Source organism: Lampetra fluviatilis, chromosome 51 (assembly GCF_964198595.1).
Source record: "Lampetra fluviatilis chromosome 51, kcLamFluv1.1, whole genome shotgun sequence".
NCBI classification, from domain to species: domain Eukaryota; kingdom Metazoa; phylum Chordata; class Hyperoartia; order Petromyzontiformes; family Petromyzontidae; genus Lampetra; species Lampetra fluviatilis.
This window is the reverse complement of record NC_136325.1, coordinates 7347842-7375493: the sequence shown is the minus strand read 5'-3', so window position 1 is coordinate 7375493 and position 27652 is coordinate 7347842. Positions and strand designations below refer to the sequence as shown.

Genomic DNA, 27652 nt, shown 5'->3' with positions numbered 1-27652 from the left:
GCACCACCTGTGCCCCCTACTGTGCCAACTTGCTGTGCTTTAGCCACCCGGCGCACACAGACACACCCAGACACACCCAGACACACAGACACACACAGACACACACGCACAGACAAACACACACACACAGACCTGCACACATTCAGCGGTGCTAGTTGTTGCTAGCCCCCTGGTGTGAGAAAGTAGCCTGTGACCCCCCCCTCCGCACCTGCTGATGCCTGCGTCCCTCTCCCCCCCCTCCACGTCCGCCTTTGTCTCCCTCGTGCCCGCAGCCTACCCCCCCAGCATGGACAACCACGTGATGGGGCCCAGCGGGTACGGGGGCATCCACGGCCCGCCCTCGCCCCTCCCGCTACTCCCCCGTGCCCAAGTCTCTGATGGGCGACGATGACATGCTGAGGTGGGTGTGGCGGGGGGGGCGGGGGGTGGTGGGGGGAGTGGTGGGGGGAGTGGTGGGGGGGAGTGGTGGGGGGAGTGATGAGTGGTGAGGGGGAGTGGTGGGGGGGAGTGGTGGGGGGAGTGTTGGGGGTAGGGTGAGTGGTGGGGTGAGTGGTGGGTGAGTGGTGGGGTGAGTGGTGGGTGAGTGGTGGGGTGAGTGGTGGGTGAGTGGTGGGTGAGTGGTGGGGTGAGTGATGGGTGAGTGGTGGGGTGAGGGTAAGAGGTGAGTGGTGGGGGGGAAGGTGGAGGAGGGGATTGAGAGTGTTGGGGGGAGGGTGTAAGAATGGGGGACCACCCCAATCATAGTCATCCTCGATGATCCCTGACCCCTCACCCTGACCCCTCACCCCGACCCCTCACCCTGACCCCTCACCTCTAACCCTGTTCCCCATGACCCTCAACCGACAACTCCCCAGCTCTACCACGTAAGCTGCGGTCACTCACCGGGGAGACAAAGGCGGTCGGGCGTGGTGGTGCTCTGCCCCCTACCCACCCCCCCCCCATCTCCCCGCACCCCACCCCCCCCCCCCCCCGTGACGGCCTTCGCAGGCCCCATCCACTCGCTGTCCGCACTTGCCAGCATTCTGCGCGAGGCTACACGGGGGACCTTTGCATGTTGTGTGTGCTCCCCCCCTTCGCTCCCGGTGCAACCAGCGGGCCGCGCAAGATCGCGCTGCACAAGGGCTCCACGGGGCTGGGCTTCAACATCGTGGGGGGTGAGGACGGGGAGGGCATCTTCATCTCCTTCATCCTGGCGGGGGGCCCCGCCGACCTCAGCGGGGAGCTGCGGCGCGGGGACCAGATCGTGTCGGTGAGCGCGGGGACGTGCGTGTGTGTGTGTACGTGTGTGTGCGTGTGTGCGTGTGTACGTGCGTGTGTGTGCGTGTGTGTGCGTGTGTGTGCGTGCGTGCGTACGTGTGTGCGTGTGTACGTGCGTGCGTGTGTGCGTGTGTACGTGCGTGTGTGTGTGCGTGTGTGCGTGTGTACGTGCGTGTGTGTGCGTGCGTGTGTGTGCGTGCGTGCGTGCGTGTACGTGCGTGTGTGTGCGTGTGTGTGCGTGTGTGTGCGTGCGTGTGTGCGTGTGTACGTGCGTGTGTGTGCGCGTGTGTGCGTGTGTGTGCGTGCGTGTGTGTGCGTGTGTGTGCGTGCGTGCGTACGTGTGTGCGTGTGTGTGTGCGTGTGTGTGTGCGTGTGTGCATGCGCACGTTACGCAAGACAGTGCGTTATGCAGGACTGTGTTTGTGTGTGTGTGTGTCTGTATGAGTGTCTCTCTGTCAGTGTGTGTGTCTGTGTGTGAGTTTGTTTGTCTGTGTGTGAGTTTGTTTGTCTGTGTGAATTAGCCTTCATAGGTGCCACTCGCTAGCGCCACGTGCCCCTCCAGTCTGTGAAGGCTGCAGCATCTCCTCTGTGTCTAGGTGAACGGCATCGACCTTCGTGGAGCCACGCACGAGCAGGCGGCCGCAGCGCTCAAGGGCGCCGGCCAGACCGTCACAATCATCGCGCAGTACAAGCCCGAGGGTGAGCGCGCACCTGCACAGCGAGTGACGCGGCACAGCGAGTGACGCGGCACAGCGAGTGACGCGGCACAGCGAGTGACGCGGCACAGCGAGTGACGCGGCACAGCGAGTGACGCGGCACAGCGAGTGACGCGGCACAGCGAGTGACGCTGCACAGCGAGTGACGCGGCACAGCGAGTGACGCGGCACAGCGAGTGACGCGGCACAGCGAGTGACGCGGCACAGCGAGTGACGCGGCACAGCGAGTGACGCTGCACAGCGAGTGACGCTGCACAGCGAGTGACGCTGCACAGCGAGTGACGCTGCACAGCGAGTGACGCGGCACTGCGAGTGACGCTGCACAGCGAGTGACGCGGCACAGCGAGTGACGCTGCACAGCGAGTGCCGCGGCACAGCGAGTGACGCGGCACAGCGAGTGACGCGGCACAGCGAGTGACGCGGCACAGCGAGTGCCGCGGCACAGCGAGTGACGCGGCACAGCGAGTGACGCGGCACAGCGAGTGCCGCGGCGCAGCGAGTGACGCGGCGCAGCGAGTGACGCGGCGCAGCGAGTGACGCGGCACAGCGAGTGACGCGGCACAGCGAGTGACGCGGCACAGCGAGTGACGCGGCACAGCGAGTGACGCGGCACAGCGAGTGCCGCGGCACAGCGAGTGACGCGGCGCAGCGAGTGACGCGGCGCAGCGAGTGACGCGGCACAGCGAGTGACGCGGCACAGCGAGTGACGCGGCACAGCGAGTGCCGCGGCACAGCGAGTGACGCGGCACAGCGAGTGACGCGGCACAGCGAGTGACGCGGCACAGCGAGTGACGCGGCACAGCGAGTGACGCGGCGCAGCGAGTGCCGCGGCGCAGCGAGTGACGCGGCGCAGCGAGTGACGCGGCGCAGCGAGTGACGCGGCGCAGCGAGTGACGCGGGGCAATGAGTGACGCTGCACCGCACACCGCACACCGCACAGCGCACAGCGCAAATGCATGACCCGTTCGAGCCGCGTGCATCAGAATTCACACGCAGCTCAGACCGCACTCTCCGTGTACAGCGACAACCCTGCCAGCGAGTACGAGCCCCACACCCCCACCTCCTAACCCCCACACCCCGCCCCCCATGTGCCCCCCCCCCCCCTCCTCGTGCCCCCACAGAGTACAGCCGCTTTGAGGCGAAGATCCACGACCTGCGGGAGCAGATGATGAACAGCAGCCTGAGCACGGGCTCCGGCTCGCTCAAGACCAGCCAGAAGCGCTCCCTCTACGTGAGGTAGGCAGAGCCTGGGGGGGGGGGGCAACACTGAGGCTGAGTCGACCTAGGGGAGAGACACTGAGAGCAGCCGGGAGACGTGCCTGGTGGTATAGTAGCAGAGGTCGCAACCGGGTACCCGATACCCGTACCCTACCCGATACCCGGCTACCCGTACCCGGCCGGGTACGGGTACGGGTAGCCGTTTGCGACCCTGGTGCGGCCGGGTACGGGTAAGGAATCAAAACCCGTTTGCGACCTCGGTGTAGTAGTCAGCGCTACGAAACCGGCGACCCGGGTTCGATTCCCGCTCACGGCCAACACCCAGTGACGATTATTTGAACTGGTCCTGGGCCTCCCCTAGGTCGACTCGGCCTCAAATGAGTAGCTTGTGCGGTGTGTAAATATCGCCACTGGGGGAGACAAAGGCGGCCGGGCGTGGTGTTGGCCACCCACCCCCTCGTGTGCCGTGCCGGCCTTCATAGGTGCTCGCTAACGGCACTTGCCCCTACAGTCTGTTAAGGCTACACGGGGGATCTTTGTCTTTGTGTGGAGGGGAGCGGTGGCTGGGCGAGCCGCACCGCACCAAGAACCCGGCGGCCTAAGTTCGATTCCCGCTCGCCAATGGCCAACGGCAGCGGCAGCGGTGTTGGCGTGTATCCTAGAAACTAAAACTATCAAAACAAGTGTCCTTCACCATCTACATGACAGGGTCTCGGTCCCATTAGCAGCAGTTGCACTTTAGCAACTCTGGCACCCCCCCTCTCAGCCAGTCTACATAACAAAGGCTCAGTCATTTGTTATGTTGACTAGCCGTAGTTTCAGCCGCACCAACCTTACCATAATAATAAAAAACTCCTATCCAGGGGCCTGCCCTGGCTCCTCCACACTCAACCAGTATATATACGGCAGAGGTGTGGACTCGAGTCATGTGACTTGGACTCGAGTCAGACTCGAGTCATGAATTTGATGACTTGCGACTCGACTTGGACTTGCATAACAATGACTTTGTCCCACCTCTGATATACGGGGTCGGATCTCTTGGAATTTCTCATTTACTTGATACAGCAAGCGTGCTGTGACGGTTCCACCTGAAGACGGAAGCTTGTGTTGCCTCCGAAACGTCGTGATTTTTATTTTATTTTTATTTTACTTTTATTAATTTTAATTTTTTACCTACGTGACTTTACCGAAAAAAACCAAGAATATTTTCCTTCAGCAGTTCTCTCGCTGTAGTTGTCTCACCTGATGACAGTTGCTTGTGTTGCGATCGAAACGTCGCGATCGATTAATTGTTCTACCCACGCGACTTTACCGAAAGAACCGAAGGGTATGTATTCCTGCAGTCGCGAAAGCTTAAAAATCAAGATTTAAAAGTTTCCAATTATTTTAGCAGGTCAAGCCCACTGAGCATTGATGGCTCAAAAAAGTGGGCTTCTCATCGTGTGGAAATTTATTTCGGCAGCCAAATGCTCCAAACGCGTGATGTTCATTCTAAATTTAGAAGGAAAACCCGGAGGAAATTGCACGCGACCATGGGGAGAGAAAGAGAGAGACACGCAAAATAAACAGCAGGTGTCAGGGTCGGGATCGAACCGACGACCTCCTGTATACGAGACGAGGCAGTTAACATCTCATAGCCACCATGCCGCCCAGGGTGGCTATGTATGTATCGCGCACTTCCGATTTCGCGCACCTCTGATTAGCACGCTTGGCTACGTGTGGTGCGAAATAAGTTCAACATACAACAATATGCAGGGACTCCTCTACTTACGAACATTCGACTTACGGACTTTCAGAGATTCGAACAAACCTGTCCCTATGTCCAGTTGCCCGTTCGTACCGAGAGGCGTAGGTTCAACTGCCCCGCAACAGATGGCGGTGGTGGCGTCTACATCTGCAGAACGTGAAGAAACAGTGGCATCTACAGAACGTGAAGAACCAGTGGCATTTACATCTGCAGAACGTGAAGAACCAGAGGCATCTACATCTACAGAACGTGCAGAACCAGTGGCATCTACAGAACGTGAAGAACCAGTGGCATCTACATCTGCAGAACATGAAGAACCAGAGGCATCTACATCTACAGAACGTGCAGAACCAGTGGCATCTACAGAACGTGAAGAACCAGTGGCATTTACATCTGCAGAACGTGAAGAACCAGAGGCATCTACATTTGCAGAACGTGAAGAACTAGTGGCATCTACATCTGCAAAACGTGATGAACCAGAGGCATCTACATCTGCAGAACGTGATGAACCAGTGGCATCTACATCTCCAGAACGTGAAGAACCAGTGGCATCTACATCTGCGGAACGTGAAGAACCAGTGGCATCTCCATCTGCAGAACGCGAAGAACCAGTGGCATCTACATCTGCAGAACGCGAAGAACCAGAGGCATCTACATTTGCAAAACGTGAAGAACCAGTGGCATCTACATCTGCGGAACGTGAAGAACCAGTGGCATCTCCATCTGCAGAACGCGAAGAACCAGTGGCATCTACATCTGCAGATCGTGAATAACCAGTGGCATCTACATTTGCAGAACGTGAAGAACCAGTGACATCTACATCTGCAGATCGTGAAGAACCAGTGGCATCTACATCTGCAGAACTCGAAGAACCAGTGGCATCTACATCTGCAGATCGTGAAGAACCAGTGGCATCTACATTTGCAGAACGTGAAGAACCAGTGACATCTACATCTGCAGAACACGACGAACCAGTGGCGTCTACATCTGCAGAACAACACGAAGAACCAGTGGCGTCTACATCTGCAGAACATGAAGAACCAGTGGCATCTACATCTGCAGAACATGACGAACCAGTGGCGTCTACATCTGCAGAACATGAAGAACCAGTGGCATCTACATCTGCAGAACATGACGAACCAGTGGCATCTACATCTGCAGAACGTGAAGAACCAGTGGCGTCTACATCTGCACAACAACATGAAGAACCATTGGCATCTCCATCTGCAGAACGTCAAGAACCAGTGGCATCTACATCTACAGAACGTGCAGAACCAGTGGCATCTACATCTACAGAACGTGAAGAACCAGAGGCATCTACATCTACAGAACGTGCAGAACCAGTGGCATCTACAGAACGTGAAGAACCAGTGGCATCTACAGAACGTGCAGAACCAGTGGCATCTACAGAACGTGAAGAACCAGTGGCATTTACATCTACAGAACGTGCAGAACCAGTGGCATCTACAGAACGTGAAGAACCAGTGGCATCTACATCTACAGAACGTGAAGAACCAGTGGCATTTACATCTACAGAACGTGAAGAACCAGAGGCATCTACATTTGCAGAACGTGAAGAACTAGTGGCATCTACATCTGCAGAATGTGAAGAACCAGTGGCATCTACATCTGCAGAACGTGAAGAACCAGAGGCATCTACATCTGCAGAACGTGAAGAACCAGTGGCATCTACATCTCCAGAACGTGAAGAACCAGTGGCATCTACATCTGCGGAACGTGAAGAATCAGTGGCATCTCCATCTGCAGAACGCGAAGAACCAGTGGCATCTACATCTGCAGAACGCGAAGAACCAGTGGCATCTACATCTGCAGAACGTGAAGAACCAGTGGCATCTACATCTGCAGAACGTGAAGAACCAGAGGCATCTACATTTGCAAAACGTGAAGAACCAGTGGCATCTACATCTGCAGAACTCGAAGAACCAGTGGCATCTACATCTGCAGAACGTGAAGAACCAGTGGCATCTACATTTGCAGAACGTGAAGAACCAGTGACATCTACATCTGCAGAACACGACGAACCAGTGGCGTCTACATCTGCAGAACAACACGAATAACCAGTGGCGTCTACATCTGCAGAACAACACGAAGAACCAGTGGCATCTACATCTGCAGAACATGACGATCCAGTGGCGTCTACATCTGCAGAACATGAAGAACCAGTGGCATCTACATCTGCAGAACATGACCAACCAGTGGCATCTACATCTGCAGAACGTGAAGAACCAGTGGCGTCTACATCTGCAGAACAACATGAAGAACCAGTGGCATCTCCATCTGCAGAACGTCAAGAACCAGTGGCATTTACATCTGCAGAACGTGAAGAACCAGTGGCATCTACATCTGCAGAACATGAAGAACCAGAGGCATCTACATCTGCAGAACGTGAAGAACCAGTGGCATCTACATCTGCAGAACGTGAAGAACCAGTGGCATCTACATCTGCAGGACGCGAAGAACCAGTCGCATCTACATCTGCAGAACAACATGAAGAACCAGTGGCGTCTACATCTGCATAACGTGAAGAACCAGTGGCATCTACATCTGCAGAACGCGAAGAACCAGTGGCATCTACATCTGCAGAACGCGAAGAACCAGTGGCATCTACATCTGCAGAACAACATGAAGAACCAGTGGCGTCTACATCTGCAGAACGCGAAGAACCAGTGGCATCTACATCTGCAGAACGTGAAGAACCAGTGGCATCTACATCTGCAGAACAACATGAAGAACCAGTGGCGTCTACATCTGCAGAAGGCGAAGAACCAGTGGCATCTACATCTGCAGAACGTGAAGAACCAGTGGCATCTACATCTACAGGAGATTATACAACTTGTAAATCCATTCCCCGTGTTTAGCGTACACGCCGTACAACGTGTTTGGAATCGACGGGGAGTAAAATTGGACTTGCGAACAGATCGACTTACGAACAGACCTCTGGAATCTTACTCGCTCGTAGGTAGAAGAGTCTCCCCAGTACATAAGCACGCGCGTACCTCTCCAAACGCGCACCTGGCCTGACCCCCTCTCCCCCCCCCCCCCCCCCCCCCCCCCCCCTCGTGCATCGTGCAGGGCACTCTTCGACTACGACCGCACCAAGGACAGCGGCCTGCCCAGCCAGGGCCTGAGCTTCCGCTTCGGGGACATCCTCCACGTCGTGAATGCCTCGGACGACGAGTGGTGGCAGGCGCGGCGCGTCACCCCCCGACGGGGAGGGCGACCTCATCGGGGTGGTGCCCAGCAAACGCCGGTGACAATGCGCGCACGCACGCACACACACGCACGCACTTGCACACACTTGCACACGCACGCACTTGCACATGCACGCACGCACATGTAGGCACATGTAGGCACTTGCACGCACTTGCACGCTGTTGATTCTGGTACTGATGATGGTAATGCTGATGTTGCTGCTGCTGATGATGCTGATGCTGATACTGATGATGGCAATGCTGCTGCTGATGCTGATACTCATGATGATAATGCTGCTGCTAATGCTTCTCATGCTGTTGATGCTGATACTGATGATGGTAATGCTGCTGCTGATGCTAATGCTGATACTGATCCTGCTGATGATTATGGTGATGCTGATTCTCATGATGGTAATACTGCTGCTGATGCTAATGCTGATTATGCTAATACTGATGCTGATGATGCAGATGACGATAGTGATCCTGATACTCATTATGGTAATGCTGCTGCTAATGCTGATACTGATACTGATGATGCTGATGATGATCATGGTGGCGGTGTACGCAGGGTGGAGAGGAAGGAGCGGGCACGTCTCAAGACGGTGAAATTCAACGCCAAGTCCAGCACCCTGGACAGCAAGGGGGTGAGACACACACACACAGTTACACTCCTGCTCTCACACACACAGTTACACACAACAACCGCCATTCGCCACTAAGTGGCGGTGACGTCACCACGACGCTTGTGCCAGGCCATGTGCACCCTGAGGCCACGTGAAGTGTCGAACGCCCGCTGGCAGGAGGTCACGGGGCAGACCCAGCAGGTGCCACAGGTCGACTGACCGAGATGACCGAGATGACTGGCTGATGCACCACCTGTGCCCCCTACTGTGCCAACTTGCTGTGCTTTAGCCACCCGGCGCTCCGCTCGTTGTTGTGAGCGTCGCTCCTCCGCCCTCCGCTCTCACACACATACACAGTTACACACACACACACACACAGTTACACACACGGTCACTCACACACACACAGTTACACACACACACACACAGTTACACACCCGCTCTCACACACACACAGTTACACACACACAGTTACACACACACACACAGTTACACACCCGGTCACACACACATACACAGTTACACACCCGGTCACTCACACACAAAGATCCCCCATATAGCCTTAACAAACTGTTGGGGCAAGTGCAGTTAGCGAGCACCTATGAAGGCCGGCACGGTACACGAGGGGGTGGGTGGTCAACACCACGCCTGGCCGCTTTTGTCTCCCTAGTGGCGATGTTTACACACCACACCAGGTACTCATTTGAGGCTGAGTCGACCTAGGGGAGGCCCAGGACCAGTTCAGATAATCGTCACTGGTGTTTGCCTCGAACGGGAATCGAACCCGGGTCGCCAGGTTCTTAGCGCAGCGCGCTAACCGCTACACTACCGCTCCCACACAAACACTGACACATACACACACGCCTTACACACCCGGTCACACACACACACACACGCCTTACACACGCATGAACGCTCCCAACGCACGCGTCCGCCCGTCCGCTTTCTCTGCTCTTCTTCTTTCACGCTCGCTGGACCACAGGACTACCCCGGGTTCGGCGATGATGCCATCCGGTCCAAGGCACTCCGTAAGTTGAGCTCCCCCTCTCTCGCTGTTGGTGGTGGTGGTGGTGGCGGTTGTGGTGGTGGTGGTGGTGACCGCCACCGCTAGCAACATCACCACGGGTCCGCAGTTGAACAGAGCTCACCGCTGCGTGTTCCTTCATTGCCCCTGAGTTGCGTCTCGTTGGTGTTCGTGCTTGTGCGTGCGTCTTGTCGTTGTGGTTGTTAGTTGTTGTTGTTGTTTTCGTTGCTGTTGTGTTTGCAGAGGATGCCACCTCTCACGCCGGCGAGAGTTTGGAGAGCCGGAGTGTGCGTTGCGTCTCTCCCGTTACGCGTGTGCGGTGTTTTTGTGTTTTATTCGTTGTTGAATTCACTTAATTTCTTGATTTTTCAATGTCCGCTCGCTCCATACTGAGCCCGGCTGCCAGGGCATGGCTGGGTGGGATATACAGAGAGCATGGCTGTGTGGTTCATACAGAGGGTATGGCTGGGTGGGGTATACAAAGGGCATGGCTGGGTGGGTCATACAGAGGGCATGGCTGGGTGGGATATACAGAGGGCATGGCTGGGTGGGATATACAGAGGGCATGGCTGGGTGGGATTTACAGAGGGCATGGCTGGGTGGGATATACAGAGGGCATGGCTGGGTGGGATATACAGAGGGCATGGCTGGGTGGGTCATACAGAGGGCATGGCTGGGTGGGACATACAGAGGGCATGGCTGGGTGGGATATACAGAGGGCATGGCTGGGTGGGATATACAGAGGGCATGGCTGGGTGGGATATACAGAGGGCATGGCTGGGTAGGTCATACAGAGGGCATGGCTGGGTGTGTCATACAGAGGGCATGGCTGGGTGGGATATACAGAGGGCATGGCTGGGTGGGACATACAGAGGGCATGTCTGGGTGGGATACACAGAGGGCATGGCTGGGTGGGATACACAGAGGGCATGGCTGGGTGGGATATACAGAGGGCATGGCTGGGTGGGATACACAGAGGGCTTGGCTGGGTGGGGTATACAGAGGGTATGGCTGGGTGGGATATACAGAGGGCATGGCTGGGTGGGATATACAGAGGGCATGGCTGGGTGGGATATACAGAGGGCATGGCTGGGTGGGATATACAGAGGGCATGGCTGGGTGGGGTACACAGAGGGCATGGCTGGGTGGGATACACAGAGGGCATGGCTGGGTGGGATATACAGAGGGCATGGCTGGGTGGGATATACAGAGGGCATGGCTGGGTGGGATATACAGAGGGCATGGCTGGGTGGGGTATACAGAGGGCATGGCTGGGTGGGGTATACAGAGGGCATGGCTGGGTGGGGTATACAGAGGGCATGGCTGGGTGGGATATACAGAGGGCATGGCTGGGTGGGTCATACAGAGGGCATGGCTGGGTGGGATATACAGAGGGCATGGCTGGGTGGGGTATACAGAGGGCATGGCTGGGTGGGGTATACAGAGGGCATGGCTGGGTGGGATATACAGAGGGCATGCCTGGGTGGGGTATACAGAGGGCATGGCTGGGTGGGATATACAGAGGACATGGCTGGGTGTGACATACAGAGGGTATGGCTGGGTGGGATATACAGAGGGCATGGCTGGGTGGGATATACAGAGGGCATGGCTGGGTGGGATATACAGAGGGCATGGCTGGGTGGGATATACAGAGGGCATGCCTGGGTGGGGTATACAGAGGGCATGGCTGGGTGGGGTATACAGAGGACATGGCTGGGTGTGACATACAGAGGGCATGGCTGGGTGGGATATACAGAGGGCATGGCTGGGTGGGGTATACAGAGGGCATGGCTGGGTGGGATATACAGAGGGCATGGCTGGGTGGGATATACAGAGGGCATGCCTGGGTGGGGTATACAGAGGGCATGGCTGGGTGGGATATACAGAGAGCATGGCTGGGTGGGATATACAGAGGGCATGGCTGGGTGGGATATACAGAGGGCATGGCTGGGTGGGGTATACAGAGGGCATGGCTGGGTGGGATATACAGAGGGCATGGCTGGGTGGGATATACAGAGGGCATGGCTGGGTGGGGTATACAGAGGGCATGGCTGGGTGGGATATACAGAGGGCATGGCTGGGTGGGATATACAGAGGGGATGGCTGGGTGGGTCATAAAGAGGGCATGGCTGGGTGGGTCATACAGAGGGCATGGCTGGGTGGGGTATACAGAGGGCATGGCTGGGTGGGGTATACAGAGGGCATGGCTGGGTGGGGTATACAGAGGGCATGGCTGGGTGGGATATACAGAGGGGATGGCTGGGTGGGTCATAAAGAGGGCATGGCTGGGTGGGTCATACAGAGGGCATGGCTGGGTGGGGTATACAGAGGGCATGGCTGGGTGGGGTATACAGAGGGCATGGCTGGGTGGGGTATACAGAGGGCATGGCTGGGTGGGTCATAAAGAGGGCATGGCTGGGTGGGTCATACAGAGGGGATGGCTGGGTGGGTCATAAAGAGGGCATGGCTGGGTGGGTCATACAGAGGGATGGCTGGGTGGGGTATACAGAGGGCATGGCTGGGTGGGTCATAAAGAGGGCATGGCTGGGTGGGTCATACAGAGGGGATGGCTGGGTGGGGTATACAGAGGGCATGGCTGGGTGGGTCATAAAGAGGGCATGGCTGGGTGGGTCATACAGAGGGGATGGCTGGGTGGGTCATAAAGAGGGCATGGCTGGGTGGGTCATACAGAGGGGATGGCTGGGTGGGGTATACAGAGGGCATGGCTGGGTGGGGTATACAGAGGGCATGGCTGGGTGGGTCATAAAGAGGGCGTGATTTTTGACCCGCGGTGGTGCGCTGTGTCACCCCCCCTCCCTCGCCCCCCTTCCCCCCCATCCCCCCCTCGCCTCCCCCCCTAACCCCCCCCCATCACCCCCCCCCCCCCCCCACGTCGCTCACCCAGCCGACACGGGCGACGCCGAGGGTAAAGACGCGAACTGCAGTCCACGCCCCGCACGGCTCGCCTCTCTCGCAGCCCCCGTCCGTGCCCCCCACTTCCTGCCGTGCCCTGTCCCGTGCCCCCCACCACGCCGCTTGCAGGGCACCGGTGGCACCACGGATTTCTGCTGCTACTGCTGCACGCTGCCCCCCCCCCCCCCCCCCATTTCTCTACTCCTCCTGCCCCCCCCCCCCCTCTCTGCCTTCACCACTGCTCAGAGCATCATTTCAGACTGCTTTGTCCGGAAAATGAGCCCGGCACACCACGTCCAGTATACCCAAGTAATTCATTCAAGTTCATTCAAGTTCATTTATTAGGTGTAGCCCTGTGAGCCATTCGGCTCTTGAATCGGGTGCGACCGCAACAAACAAAAAACTAAAACACGAACAAGAAAACATCTTGAAGTGACTATGTGACTGAGTGCAAACAGAAAATCCAAGAAAAGACAGCAACATATTGCAGAGAAAACACCGCACACCAACGCTGTGTGCAAAAATCCCAGTGGGATGCAAGTCAAACAACAACAACAACAACCACAAGACAACTTAGATTAAGGCCATCAGTCTAACTCTGTACTACAACAAACAAACATGGCCAAACCAATACACGGGGGGCGAGGGGCGGGGGGTGGGGGGCACGACACGGGGGGGGGGGTCCTGCAGGTGACGGTGGTGGTTGGCGTCTGGGCTGAGCAGGTGGAGGTGCGGCGTTTGGCACAATGTTCGGTGCTGTTCTCTGGTGCGGTGACTATGTGACTGAGTGCAAAGAGAAAATCCAAGAAAAGACAGCAAAATATTGCAGAAAAAACACCGTACACCAGCACTCAAGGAATGACACAAACGCACACCACGTTTCTCATTGGCAATAGGTACATTTCAATATATCACTGTCCTGGTCACAAAAGCAAAGTTTGTGGGGAATGACAGCCGTTTTCTGTACCTTTTAGAGGCATAAGCAATTAGAAATGAACACTTACTACCCAGGGAGAATTTTTTAAAATCTTTTTTTTGTTACACGGTGTAGTGGCCTAATAGGGATTTCCCCCTTTTTTCTGGCAACAAAACTGACACCTTTTGCAAGGAATCATGCTTACATTAACCACAATACTTGCAGTCAAATGCAAACAAAAAACAATACTCTGATCATTTATGCATTGTCCTTGAAACTGATTGGTCCACACCAGAGACAGCTTTTCTTAGAGCCTAGTCTCATATGGTGTTCGACCAGATGACGCCAAAAGATGCGCTAGGTACCATAAAAAGGGGAAAAACCCTATTAGTGTATTTTGGTACTGGCAAAGGAGATCCCATGATGGTGTAGTGGGTGTTGCGGATAATGGGGAGTCTCACCGTGCCGCGCTTGTATTGACGACTCACGTCTTCGTGTGGAAACGCGCGCGTGTGTGTTATTATCATGCATGTGCGTGTGTGTGTGTGTACACGTGTGTGTGTGTGTACACGCTTGTGTACACGCGGTTGTGCACGCACGAGCATATACACACGCACGCACACGCGTATACACACGCACGCACACACGCGTGTGTGTACACGCTTTATTATAATTATGCATTTGCGTGTGTGTACACGAGCGTGTGTGTGTATACGCCTGTATGTGTGTACTTGTGTGTACACGTGTGTGTATGTACGCCTGCGTGTGTACACGTGTGTGTGTACAATTGTGCACACACACACGCTTGTGTGTGTGTATTGTTCGCACGGCGTTTTCCATGCTGTGCTATCAGCATCGCCGCGAACCAAGGACCAGGGCCGGATTTAGGAACCTTGGTTCCTAGGGCACAGAGAAGGAAAGACCCCCCCCCGCATCCCTCCCTAGCAAAGACAAAGATCCCCCGTGTAGCTTTTAACAGACTGTTGAGGCAAGTGCCGTTAGTGAGCACCTATGAAGGAAGGAACAGCACACAGTGAAGGGTGGGTGGGTGGCCAACACCACGCCCGGCCGCCTTTGTCTCCCGAGTGACGATGTCTTACAACACCGCATTAGGTACTCGCTCGAGGCTGAGTCGACCTAGGGGAAGGCCGAGCACCGAGTTGGTGCTGGTGGTCTGCTCCGTACACAGCACCGCCGCTCACCACACCGACTCACTCGCTCACCGACACCTCCCCCCCCAAATCACTCACCCACCGACACCCCCCCCCCCCAATCTCTCGCCCCCCCCCCCCATCCCCACCACCCCCCCTCCCCCCCAAATCCAGTCCTGCCACGGACTCCCCCCCCCCCTCTGTCCCGCGCTGTGCATGCGGAACCCCGGGGCGGAGTTTGAGGGATGCTCGTTGCTTCCCGGCAGCTTTCCGCTCGCTCAGCTCTGTGCCCTGCGGTGCTCTGATGGGGAGAGCCTTTGCCGGCTGCTGGGCGCTGGCTTGCTGGTCGCTAATCGCTGGTTTGCTGGTCCGTGGTTGCTGTCTGCTTGATGTGTAAACATCGTGCGAGCGTAATCAACGTTTTTGGGTTTAGATCGCGTTATTTATAAATGTGTCGTAACCCTCCACCACCCGACACGGCCAATCAGTAAAAAAGTGTCACGTTGACAAAAGACAAATAGTTCACTGCTTTAGCCCACCGGTGTGTTGAAGCGTGGAACCACAACAATTCTGGCGAATTGCTGGATGGATGCAATTACCAGCGAAACGTTGTACTACTCAAAAATTGTAAATGTTGTGGTTTCACGCTTCAACACACCGGTGGGCTAAAGTAGTGAATTATTTGTCTTTTACACCATTGGAACCTCATTTGCCAGTAAAAATATGATAATTGTTTTTTTACCCTTCTATCTGGCAGCAAAACTGACACCTTTTTACAAGGAGTCATGTTTACATAGACCACAATACCTGCAGTCATAATGCAAACAAAAAACATAACTCTGATAATGTACACCTTTTGGCGTCATCTGGTCCAACCCATGTGAGACTAGGCTCTAAGGAAAGCTGTCTCGGGTGTTGACCAATCAACTTCAAGGACAGTGCATACATTATCAGAGTTGTGTTTTTTGTTTGCATTATGACTGCAGGTATTGTGGTCTATGTAAACATGACTCCTTGTAAAAAGGTGTCAGTTTTGTTGCCAGATAGAAGGGTAAAAAACCAATTATCATATTTGTCTTTTGTCAACGTGACACTTTTTTACTGTTTGGCCGTGTCGGGTGGTGGAGGGTTACGACACATAACGCAATCTAAACCCAAAAACGTTGATCGTGCGAACAGCCGCGCGCTGACTCGGGTCGCTCGCTTGCACGCAACGAACTTGTTCCCGCAAGCGGTCGCAAGCGGGTTGCCCAACTTCGATGCATGCAACAGAACCGTTGGAGCGTGCGCGGGGGGCAGCTCTTGCAACCGGTCGCGAGCGTTTGCTCGACTTGGTTTCACGCAGCTGAATTGCTAGAAACGCATGAGCGTGATCTCGTCTCCGTTAAACCGGTTCGTCGGGCAACCCGCGACTCGCTTGCCGCGTCTGCGCTTGGCGCTCCGATCGTTTGCGTTGTTTGTGTTTGTAAAACTCGCCGAACCCGTGGCACCCTTATTGGAACATCTGTGGGGGGTGGAAAAAAAAGAGATTCACAGCTTCTCAAATTAATCTTCCAGTCTAAATTAAGATTCCGATTCTGGTTCGCTGCTGGGGGCAGCAAGGCAGACCCTCGACTCCCGACGCGTCGATCCCTTCGGTGACGATTCGTCACGAAGGACAGGGACGCCTCGACTTACGAACATTCGGCTTACGAACTTTCAGAGGTGCCCCTTCAGGCCGAGAGTCGTAAGTTCAACCGCCGCGCAATTGGTGGCGGTGACGGCATCTACGTCTGCAGAACGTGAAGAACCAGTGGCATCTACATCTACAGCAGGAGATTATACAAGTTTAAAAGCCGTTCCCCGTGTTTAGTGTACAAGCCGTACAACGTGTTTGGAATCGACAGGAGTAAAGTTGGACTTACGAACAAATCGACTTACGAACAGACCTCTGGGCTCGTTCGCAAGTAGAGGAGTCCCTGTATATCACTTGCCCACGTGATGACACCTTTGCGCGGCTACGATTGGATCGCTGGAAATCCTGATACGGGCAAAGGGGCGGAGACTAACTGACAAAGGGGTGGGGCTAACTGACAAAGGGGCGGTGCTAACTGACAAAGGGGAGGGGCTAACTGACAAAGGGGTGGTGCTAACTGACAAAGGGGTGGGGCTAACTGGCAAGGGGCGGGCTAACTGACCAGGGGGCGGGGCTAACTGGCAAAGGGGTGGGGCTAGCTGGCAAAGGGGTGGGGTTATGCTAATAAGGGTGGGCGTGGTCAGACCGCTTAGCCACGCCCAGACGCGTGCAGGTCGCAGCAACTGCTGGTCAAGAAGTGGACAAAGCGGTCGCAGGCCCGCTGGGGTGTGGACTCGACTCGAGAGAGATGAACGATTGAACTGGGGTCGTATACAGGAGGGGGGAGCCCTTAGTGGTCGTATACCAGAGGTCGCAACCGGGTACCCGATACCCGTACCCTACCCGATACCCGGCTACCCGTTTGCGGCCGGGTACGGGTACGGGTAGGCCGTGAGTCACTAGTGAGTAACCGTTTGTCACTCATTTCGGGTAGGGTACAGGTACGGGTAGGGAACGGGTACCCATTTGCGACCCTGGTGCGGCCGGGTACGGGTACTGGTAAGTAATCAAAACCCGTTTGCAACCTCTGTCGTATACAGGATGGTTTGTGGGTTCGATCCCGACCCTGACGCCTGCATATTTCGAGTTTGCATGGTTTCCCCGTGTTCACGTCCATTGTATCTCCGGGTCCTCTGGCTTTTCCCTCCACATTTAGAATGAACATCGCACGTCTAGAGCATTGGGCTGCTGTACATGTCCACGTGATGAGGATAGGTCGCTCCTCTGAGATACCATTGGTGATCGCCAGCTCGCTTCTGCTAAAGAGCCGCATCGCTCAGTCCGGGGCCTTACCTAGTAGACAAATAAAAATAGTTCGTAGTTTCGATTTAAAGCTTTCGTGACTGCAGGGATTCATCTTCTTGGTTCTTTCGGTAAAGTCACGTAGAAGGGAAATAATAAAATAATAAAAATAAAACAATAAAATTTCGATTTAAAGCTTTCGTGACTGCAGGGATTCATCTTCTTGGTTCTTTTGGTAAAGTCACGTAGAAGGGAAATAATAAAATAATAAAAATACAACATAATAAAATAATTCTCACGACATTTCGAAGACCAGGTCTGTCGGGGAGACAGCGTCTTGCTGCTTGCGTTGTGGCCGAAACGTCGTGAGATTTATTTTATTATGTTTTATTTTTATTATTTTATTATTTCCCTTCTACGTGACTTTACCGAAAGAACCAAGAAGATTGTTCGTAGTTTATCCGCAATAGAGGTTTTTGGGTTAGATCGCGTTAATAGATATTGGTCGCGCAAAGCCTCCGTGTTAAAACCACCTTAAAGTTTTAGTTTAACATCCGGGCAGCTGGAATTTGACGCGAGGCTTCCACTCGAATCGAGTCCAATTTGTCGAGCGCGGTTCGGGCGATTTTTTTCGATCGTCAGAAAGGAAGGCGCCGCTGGTATTTCACGGACAACGGGAGCTAGTCCTGCACGTAGTTTTGCTCATTGAGGGAGTATTGGTAGCGGGGTGGGCGATGTGGTGGTGGAGATCATTTGCTGCGCCCTCTCCCAATGGAGACACTTTTTAGCGGCGGCGTTTTTTTTTCAAATGTTCCAACGGGAAACAAAGGAGAGGCGTTCACACTGCCGGCTCGCTCGCTGTCTGCCACTAGGGGCTGGGAGGTAGTCACTAGGGGCTGGGTGCTGGTCACTAGGGGCTGGGTGCTGGTCACTAGGGGCTGGGTGCTGGTCACTAGGGGCTGGGTGCTACTCACTAGGGGCTGGGTGTTAGTCACTAGGGGCTGGGTGCTGGTCACTAGGGGCTGGGTGCTGGTCACTAGGGGCTGGGTGCTGGTCACTAGGGGCTGGGTGTTAGTCACTAGGGGCTGGGTGTTAGTCACTAGGGGCTGGGAGCTACTCACTAGGGGCTGGGTGCTAGTCACTAGGGGCTGGGAGCTACTCACTAGGGGCTGGGTGCTAGTCACTAGGGGCTGGGTGTTAGTCACTAGGGGCTGGGAGCTACTCACTAGGGGCTGGGTGCTAGTCACTAGGGGCTGGGTGCTGGTCACTAGGGGCTGGGTGTTAGTCACTAGGGGCTGGGAGCTACTCACTAGGGGCTGGGTGCTAGTCACAAGGGGCTGGGTGCTACTCACTAGGGGCTGGGTGTTAGTCACTAGGGGCTGGGAGCTACTCACTAGGGGCTGGGTGTTAGTCACTAGGGGCTGGGTGCTGGTCACTAGGGGCTGGGTGCTAGTCACTAGGGGCTGGGAGCTACTCACTAGGGGCTGGGTGCTAGTCACTAGGGGCTGGGAGCTACTCACTAGGGGCTGGGTGCTAGTCACTAGGGGCTGGGTGCTACTCACTAGGGGCTGGGAGCTACTCACTAGGGGCTGGGTGTTAGTCACTAGGGGCTGGGAGCTACTCACTAGGGGCTGGGTGCTAGTCACTAGGGGCTAGGAGCTACTCACTAGGGGCTGGGTGCTAGTCACTAGGGGCTGGGTGCTACTCACTAGGGGCTGGGAGCTACTCACTAGGGGCTGGGTGCTGGTCACTAGGGGCTGGGTGCTAGTCACTAGGGGCTGGGTGCTACTCACTAGGGGCTGGGAGCTACTCACTAGGGGCTGGGTGCTAGTCACTAGGGGCTGGGAGCTACTCACTAGGGGCTGGGAGCTACTCACTAGGGGCTGGGTGCTGGTCACTAGGGGCTGGGTGCTAGTCACTAGGGGCTGGGTGCTACTCACTAGGGGCTGGGAGCTACTCACTAGGGGCTGGGTGCTAGTCACTAGGGGCTAGGAGCTACTCACTAGGGGCTGGGTGCTAGTCACTAGGGGCTGGGTGCTACTCACTAGGGGCTGGGAGCTACTCACTAGGGGCTGGGTGCTAGTCACTAGGGGCTAGGAGCTACTCACTAGGGGCTGGGTGCTAGTCACTAGGGGCTGGGTGCTACTCACTAGGGGCTGGGAGCTACTCACTAGGGGCTGGGTGCTAGTCACTAGGGGCTAGGAGCTACTCACTAGGGGCTGGGTGCTAGTCACTAGGGGCTGGGTGCTAGTCACTAGGGGCTGGGAGCTACTCACTAGGGGCTGGGTGCTAGTCACTAGGGGCTAGGAGCTACTCACTAGGGGCTGGGTGCTAGTCACTAGGGGCTGGGTGCTACTCACTAGGGGCTGGGAGCTACTCACTAGGGGCTGGGTGTTAGTCACTAGGGGCTGGGAGCTACTCACTAGGGGCTGGGTGCTAGTCACTAGGGGCTAGGAGCTACTCACTAGGGGCTGGGTGCTAGTCACTAGGGGCTGGGTGCTACTCACTAGGGGCTGGGAGCTACTCACTAGGGGCTGGGTGCTGGTCACTAGGGGCTGGGTGCTAGTCACTAGGGGCTGGGTGCTACTCACTAGGGGCTGGGAGCTACTCACTAGGGGCTGGGTGCTAGTCACTAGGGGCTGGGAGCTACTCACTAGGGGCTGGGAGCTACTCACTAGGGGCTGGGTGCTGGTCACTAGGGGCTGGGTGCTAGTCACTAGGGGCTGGGTGCTACTCACTAGGGGCTGGGTGTTAGTCACTAGGGGCTGGGAGCTACTCACTAGGGGCTGGGAGCTACTCACTAGGGGCTGGGAGCTACTCACTAGGGGCTGGGTGCTACTCACTAGGGGCTGGGTGTTAGTCACTAGGGGCTGGGAGCTACTCACTAGGGGCTGGGTGCTAGTCACTAGGGGCTGGGTGCTGGTTACTAAGTGCTCGTCACTGGGGGAGACCCAACTATAATGGGCCCGCAGTACCACTGCTATCAGGTAACGTGGTAACCTGATAATGTAGCAACATGGTAACGTGGTAACCTGATAACGTATTGACATGGCAACAAGATAACACTGTAACTCGATAACCCAGCGACGTGTTGAACCTGCTAACGTAACCCGGTAACGTGGCCACGTGGTGCCGTGGCGGCGTGGTGCATTGTGGGAGGGGGGACAATGACGATTGCCTTCGACCCTTCTGCGTTCTCAGCTGGCGTCCAGGAGGAGTACATCCTCTCGTACGAGCCCGTGCTGCAGCAAGAGCGTGAGCACACACACACACCTACACACACACACCTACACACACACCTACACACACACCTACACACACACGTACACACATACACGTACACACACACATCTACACACACACCTACACACACACACACCTACACACACACCTACAACAACAACAACCGCCATTCGCCACTAAGTGGCGGTGACGTCACCACGACGCTTGTGCCAGGCCATGTGCACCCTGAGGCCACGTGAAGTGTTGAACGCCCGCTGGCAGGAGGTCACGGGGCAGACCCAGGTGCCACGGGTCGACTGACCGAGATGACCGAGATGACTGGCTGATGCACCACACACACACACCTACACACACACACACCTACACACACACCTACACACACACGTACACACACACACGTACACACACACCTACACACACACGTACACACACACACACCTACACACACGTACACACACACACACCTACACACACACACACCTACACACACACCTACACACACACCTACACACACACGTACACACATACACGTACACACACACATCTACACACACACCTACACACACACGTACACACACACACGTACACACACACACGTACACACACACACCTACACACACACACCTACACACCTACACACACACGTACACACACGTACACCTAGACACACGTACACACACACGCACACACACACGTACACACACACGTACACACACACACGTACACACACACGTACACACACACACCTACACACACACGTACACACATACACCTACACACACACACCTACACACACACACACACGTACACACACACACGTGCACACACACGTACACACACACGTACACACACACGTACACACACATACACACACCTACACATACACACACCTACACACACACACACGTACACACACACACGTACACACACACACACGTGTACACACACACACACGTGCACACACACACACACGTGCACACACACCTACACACACACACCTACACACACACCTACACACACACACCTACACACACACCTGCACACACACACCTGCACACACACACGTGCACACACACACGTGCACACACACACGTGCCCACACACACGTACACACACACCTACACACACGTACACACACACCTACACACACACGTACACACACACGTGCACACACACGTACACATCCTCTCCTACGAGCCCGTGTGCGTGAGCACAAACACACACGTCAACACACACACACACGACCGGTCATCATCCTGCGCCGTGCGTGTGTGTACGCCGTACGTGCGTGTGTGTGTGTGTGTGTACGTGCGTGTGTGTGTGTGTACGTGCGTGTGTGTGTACATGCGTGTGTGTGTGTACGTGTGTGTGTGTGTGTGGACGTGTGTGTGTGGACGTGTGTGTGTGTGCGTGCGTGTGTGTGTGTGTGTGTGTGGACGTGCGTGTGTGTGTGTGTGTGGACGTGTGTGTGTGTACGTGCGTGTGTGTGTGTGTGTACGTACGTGTGTGTGTGGACGTGCGTGTGTACGTGCGTGCGTGTGTACGTATGTGCGTGCGTGTGTATGTACGTGCGTGCGTGTGTGCGTCGTGCGTGTGTGTGTGTGCACCGTGCGTGTGTGTGAACGTGCGTGTGTACGTTCGTGTGTGTGTGTGTGTACGTGTGTGTGTACGTACGTGCGTGCGTGTGCGCAGTGCGGTACGCGCGACCGGTCATCATCCTGGGCCCCATGAAGGACCGGGTCAACGATGACCTCATCTCGGAGTTCCCCGACAAGTTCGGCTCCTGCGTGCCCCGTGCGTACCGCCCCCAGCACACCACATCGAGGATACCACGCCTCAGCACGCCTTCCCCACCACGCACCGAACACGACAAAACAAAGACAAAGATCCCCCGTGTAGCCTTAACAGGCTGTCGGGGCCAAGTGTTGTTCGCGAGCACCTATGAAGGCCGGCACTGTGACACACGAGGCGGTGGGTGGCCAGCACTACGCCCGGCCGCCTTTGTCTCCCTAGTGGCGATGTTTACACACCGCACCAGGTACTCATTTGAGGCCGAGTCGACCTAGGGGAGGCCCAGGACCGGTTCAGATAGTAGTCACCGGTGTTGGAGGCCGTGAGCGGGAATCGAACCCGGGTCGCCAGGTTCGTAGCGCAGCGTAGCGCTAACCGCTACACTACCGCTTCCCCCGCAAACACACACACTGAGACAAACACACACACTGAGACACACACACACTGAGACACACACACACACTGACACACACACGAAGACAGACAACAACAACCGCCATTCGCCACTAAGTGGCGGTGATGTCACCACGACGCTCGTGCCAGGCTCTGTGCACCTTGAGGCCACGTGAAGTGTCGAACGCCCGCTGGCAGGAGGTCACGGGGCAGACCCAGCAGGTGCCACGGGTCGACTGACTCAGATGACTGGCACACACACTGACACACACACACACTGACTCACACACACACACTGACACACACACACAACTCGGCACGACCCCTGCGAGCGTCATAGTGAAACCCCCGGCGGTGTGAACTATTGACCTTCTGACCTGTCCGGCGTCACCTGGGCTGCCCCCCCCCTGCCCCCACCCCCCCCTGCCCCCACCCCCTGCCCCCACCCCCCCCCCCCGGCAGACACGACGCGGCCCAAGCGAGACTACGAGGTGGACGGGCGCGACTACCACTTTGTGGCGACGCGCGAGCAGATGGAGCGCGACATCCAGGAGCACAAGTTCATCGAGGCGGGGCAGTACAACGGGCACCTGTACGGCACTAGCGTGCAGAGCGTGCGCAACGTCGCCGAGAAGGTGCCGGGCCCGGCGCAGTCGTCGCCAACGCCACCACCGCAGCCATCGTCACCAACACCACCAACACCACCACCACCAACACCGCCACTATCGTCACCAACGCCGCCACCACTGCCACCACCAACACCGCCACCACCAACACCACCAACACCGCCACCGCCAACACCGCCACCGCCACCAACACCGCAGCCACCACGACCACTGCGGCCATCACCGCCACCAACAACACGGCAGCCATCACCACCACAGCTATCACCGCCACCACCACTACCACTACAACTATCACCACCACCACTACCACGACCACTACCACCACTACTACCACCACAACTATCACCGCCACCACCACTACCACTACAGCTATCACCACCACTACCACCACCACCACTACCACCACTACCACTACCACCACAGCTGTCACCACCACTACCACCACCACCACTACCACCACAACTATCACCACCACCAATACCACCACAACTATCACCACCACAACTATCACCACCACCACTACCACCACAGCTATCACCACCACTCCCACCACAGCTATCACCACCACTACCACCACAGCTATCACCACCACTACCACCACCACTACCACCACCACCGCTACCACAACCACTATCACCACAGCTATCACCACCACCACCACTACCACCACCACTACCACCACCACCATTACCACCACAACTCTCACCACTGTGATTGTGTATGTGGGGAGTGGTGGTGTAGTGGTTAGCGCGCTGCGCTACGAACCCGTCGACCCGAGTTCGATTCCCGCTCACGGCCAACACCGGCGACGATTATCTGAACTCGTCCTCGGCCTCCCCTAGGTCGACTCAGCCTCAATTGGAGACCCGGTGTGGCGTGTTAACATCACCCCTCACCCCTCGTATGCCTTGCCGGTCAAGCGCACTTGACCCCACAGTCAGTATGAGGCTATACCCGGGGGGGGATCTTTGTATTTATTTGTTACGAGTGCGAGTGAGTCAGCGTGTGCGTCAGTGCAGCGAACACGGCTGCCCCCGAGTTCGATTTCCCCTCTAGCGGCCCAGCGTCAACCCCGATGCGGTGCCTCGCCTAGGTCGACTCGGCCTTAAACGAGTGCGGACTCGGGCAGCCCGGGGCGCCGCTCGCTCGCCCGCTGCCCTTGCCCCGCCGTGCGGTGTGGGCTACACGGGGGACCTTTGCCTGTGCTGCGTGCAGGGCAAGCACTGCATCCTGGACGTGTCGGGCAATGCCATCAAGCGGCTGCAGGCGGCGCAGCTTCACCCCGTCGCCATCTTCATCCGGCCCAAGTCCCTCGAGTGCATCATGTGAGATGTCCACCTTTCGCTGGCCGTGTCCACCTCTCGCCGGGTTCACCTTTCGCCGTGTCCACCTTTCGCTGTGTTCACCTCGCCGTGTCCACCTCGCCGCGTCCACCACGCCCTGTCCACCACGCCGTGTCCACCACGCCGTGTCCACCTCGCCGTATCCACCTCGCCATGTCCACCTCGCCGTGTCGACCTCGCCGTGTCCACCACGCCGCGTCCACCTCGCCGCGTCCACCTCCGATGCATCGTTTGCCTCTCACTGCCTCACTGCCTCGCTGCCGGTCACCGTTTCTCCGATAATTCATTTTGGTGGAGGCCTCGAAAGGTGGCGATCGTCACCGCCATGCGGCTCTTGGGGACTCCGCTGATGACCTTTAACGTAACGGCCCCGATGCTGAGCGCTCTCTCTGTGTGCCGCTGCACCTCGGCGTCGTCCCCGCGTCGTCGTCGTCGTTGTCGTCATCGTCATCCACATCGTCATCCGCATCATCGTCGTCCCCGCGTCATTGTCGACGTCGTCGTCGTCATTGTTGACGTCGTCGTCATTGTCGACGTCGTCGTCATTGTCGTCGTCGTCATTTTCATCGTCGTCATCGTGGGTCGCACGTCGTCCCCGCGTCATTGTCGTCGTCGTCATCGTCATCGTCATCATCGTGGGTCACGCGTCGTCCCCGCGTCATTGACGTCGTCGTCGTCATCGTGGGTGGCGCGTCGTCCCCGCAGGGATCTGAACAAGCGGCTGAGCGAGGAGCAGGCGCGCAAGGCGTACGAGCGCGCCCTCAAGCTGGAGCAGGACTTCGGGGAGTTCTTCACAGGTGACTCGCCACGGCCACCACCACCACTACCACTACCACCACCACCACTACCAGTACCGCCACTGCCACCGCCACCACCGCCACCACCGCCATTACCACCACCGCTACCACCACTACCACCACCGCCACCGCCACCACCGCCACCACCGCCATTACCACTACCGCTACCACCACCACTACCACCACAGTTCACCACCGGCACAACCACTACCGCTACCACCACTGCCACTACCGCCACCACCACCTTAACCACCGCCACCACCACCACGCCGAAGTTATTGCCATATTGCGTCGCGGTTCTGCCGGTCGCGCCGCACCACCGATTTTCAGGTCGGTGCTGGCCACGGAATTCCATACGGTGCGGACGGGAGAACGATCGTCCCGTAACGACCCGTACAACACAATGCGACGTCTCTCGCAGGAAGTGACATCACGCGGCGTGGTCGGTCACTCTCCGCACCAGCAAATTAAAACGTGCCCCCCCCCTCCCCCCTCCCCCCGCCCCCCTCCCCCCCCAACTGCGTCCATGCAGCGGTGGTGCAGGGCGACTCCCTGGACGAGATCTATGAGCAGTCCAAGTTCGTCATCGACGAGCAGTCGGGGCCTTACGTGTGGATCCCCTCGCGCGAGAAGCTGTGAACGGGTCGACCTCCGGCTCCACCGCCACCACCACCAACAACAACAACAACAACCGCCTCCCCCCCCCCCTCCCCCCCCCTTGAGGCCGCCGCTACGTAACGGAGCTGCGGTCGACGTGATTCGAAATATTCGCGGCGGGAGGAGGATCACGTGACCCCCCCCCCCCCCACGTCCAAATCCACCTCCACCCCACCCCTTCCACCCCATACAGGGGAGGCCACTTGGGGCCCCCTCCCCCTCTCTGGGGGTTCCCTCTCCGCGTACCCCCCACGGTTCGCCTCACGGGGGGCTCGGCCCGGTGACCACAACCACCACCCCCCCCCCTCCGCACCGACTGCCGTGTCTCTTGGCGGCGTGCATCTCGGTGTCAGCGTGCCGTGCTCACCGCACGCTCACCGCACGCTCACCGCACGCGTGGGTCGGAGCGCCGTGCATCTCAGCGGTTACCGCCGTGGCGCACCGAGTTCGATTTCCCCTCTCGCGGCCCAGCGTCAACCCCGATGCGGTGCCTCGCCTAGGTCGACTCGGCCTTAAACGAGTGCGGGCCGGCGACGTCCCGTTGCCGCGGGGTGGGTGGGGGGGGTCGCGGGGCGGGGCGGGGGGGAGGTCTCCGTGCTGTGAGATTCTTCGTTTTTATTCTATCTCTCCGCGCCGCGCTGTTACGCCGACTGAGCTTTTGGCAACCGCATTGCGACCCTCCACTACCTCCTCCTCCTCCTCACGGTTCCTCTCCGCGTCCCTCCCCCCTGACTCAGCTGACTCACCTTGCCTGACTCACCTGACTCACTCTGCCTGACTCAGCTGCCCACTCTGCCTGACTCACCTGACTCACTCTGCCTGACTCAGCTGCCCACTCCGCCTGACTCAGCTGACACACTCTGACTGACTCACCTGACTCACTCTGCCTGACTCAGCTGCTCACTCTGCCTGACTCACCTGCCCACTCTGCCTGACTCACCTGTCCACTCTGCCTGACTCAGCTGCCCACTCCGCCTGACTCAGCTGACTCACTCTGCCTGACTCACCTGACTCACTCTGCCTGACTCAGCTGCCCACTCTGCCTGACTCACCTGACTCACTCTGCCTGACTCAGCTGCCCACTCTGCCTGACTCACCTGCCTACTCTGCCTGACTCACCTGCCCACTCTGCCTGACTCAGCTGCCCACTCTGCCTGACTCAGCTGAC

At 57.0% G+C, this 27652-nt stretch overlaps 1 protein-coding gene across 1 annotated transcript; it reads left to right on the top strand.

Moving 5' to 3' along the window:
* Positions 1–277: 277 nt before the first annotated feature.
* On the top strand, positions 278–26546 carry LOC144948902 (disks large homolog 1-like). Its single transcript, XM_078878614.1, is given in 16 exon segments — positions 278–343; positions 345–400; positions 1093–1249; positions 1854–1956; positions 3095–3209; positions 8032–8161; positions 8163–8209; positions 8719–8794; positions 9756–9801; positions 12703–12723; positions 20836–20889; positions 22570–22671; positions 23524–23696; positions 24903–25012; positions 25736–25827; positions 26360–26546. Coding segments are annotated over 16 exon segments (1446 nt in total). The 5' UTR covers positions 278–286; the 3' UTR covers positions 26467–26546.
* Positions 26547–27652: the final 1106 nt, after the last annotated feature.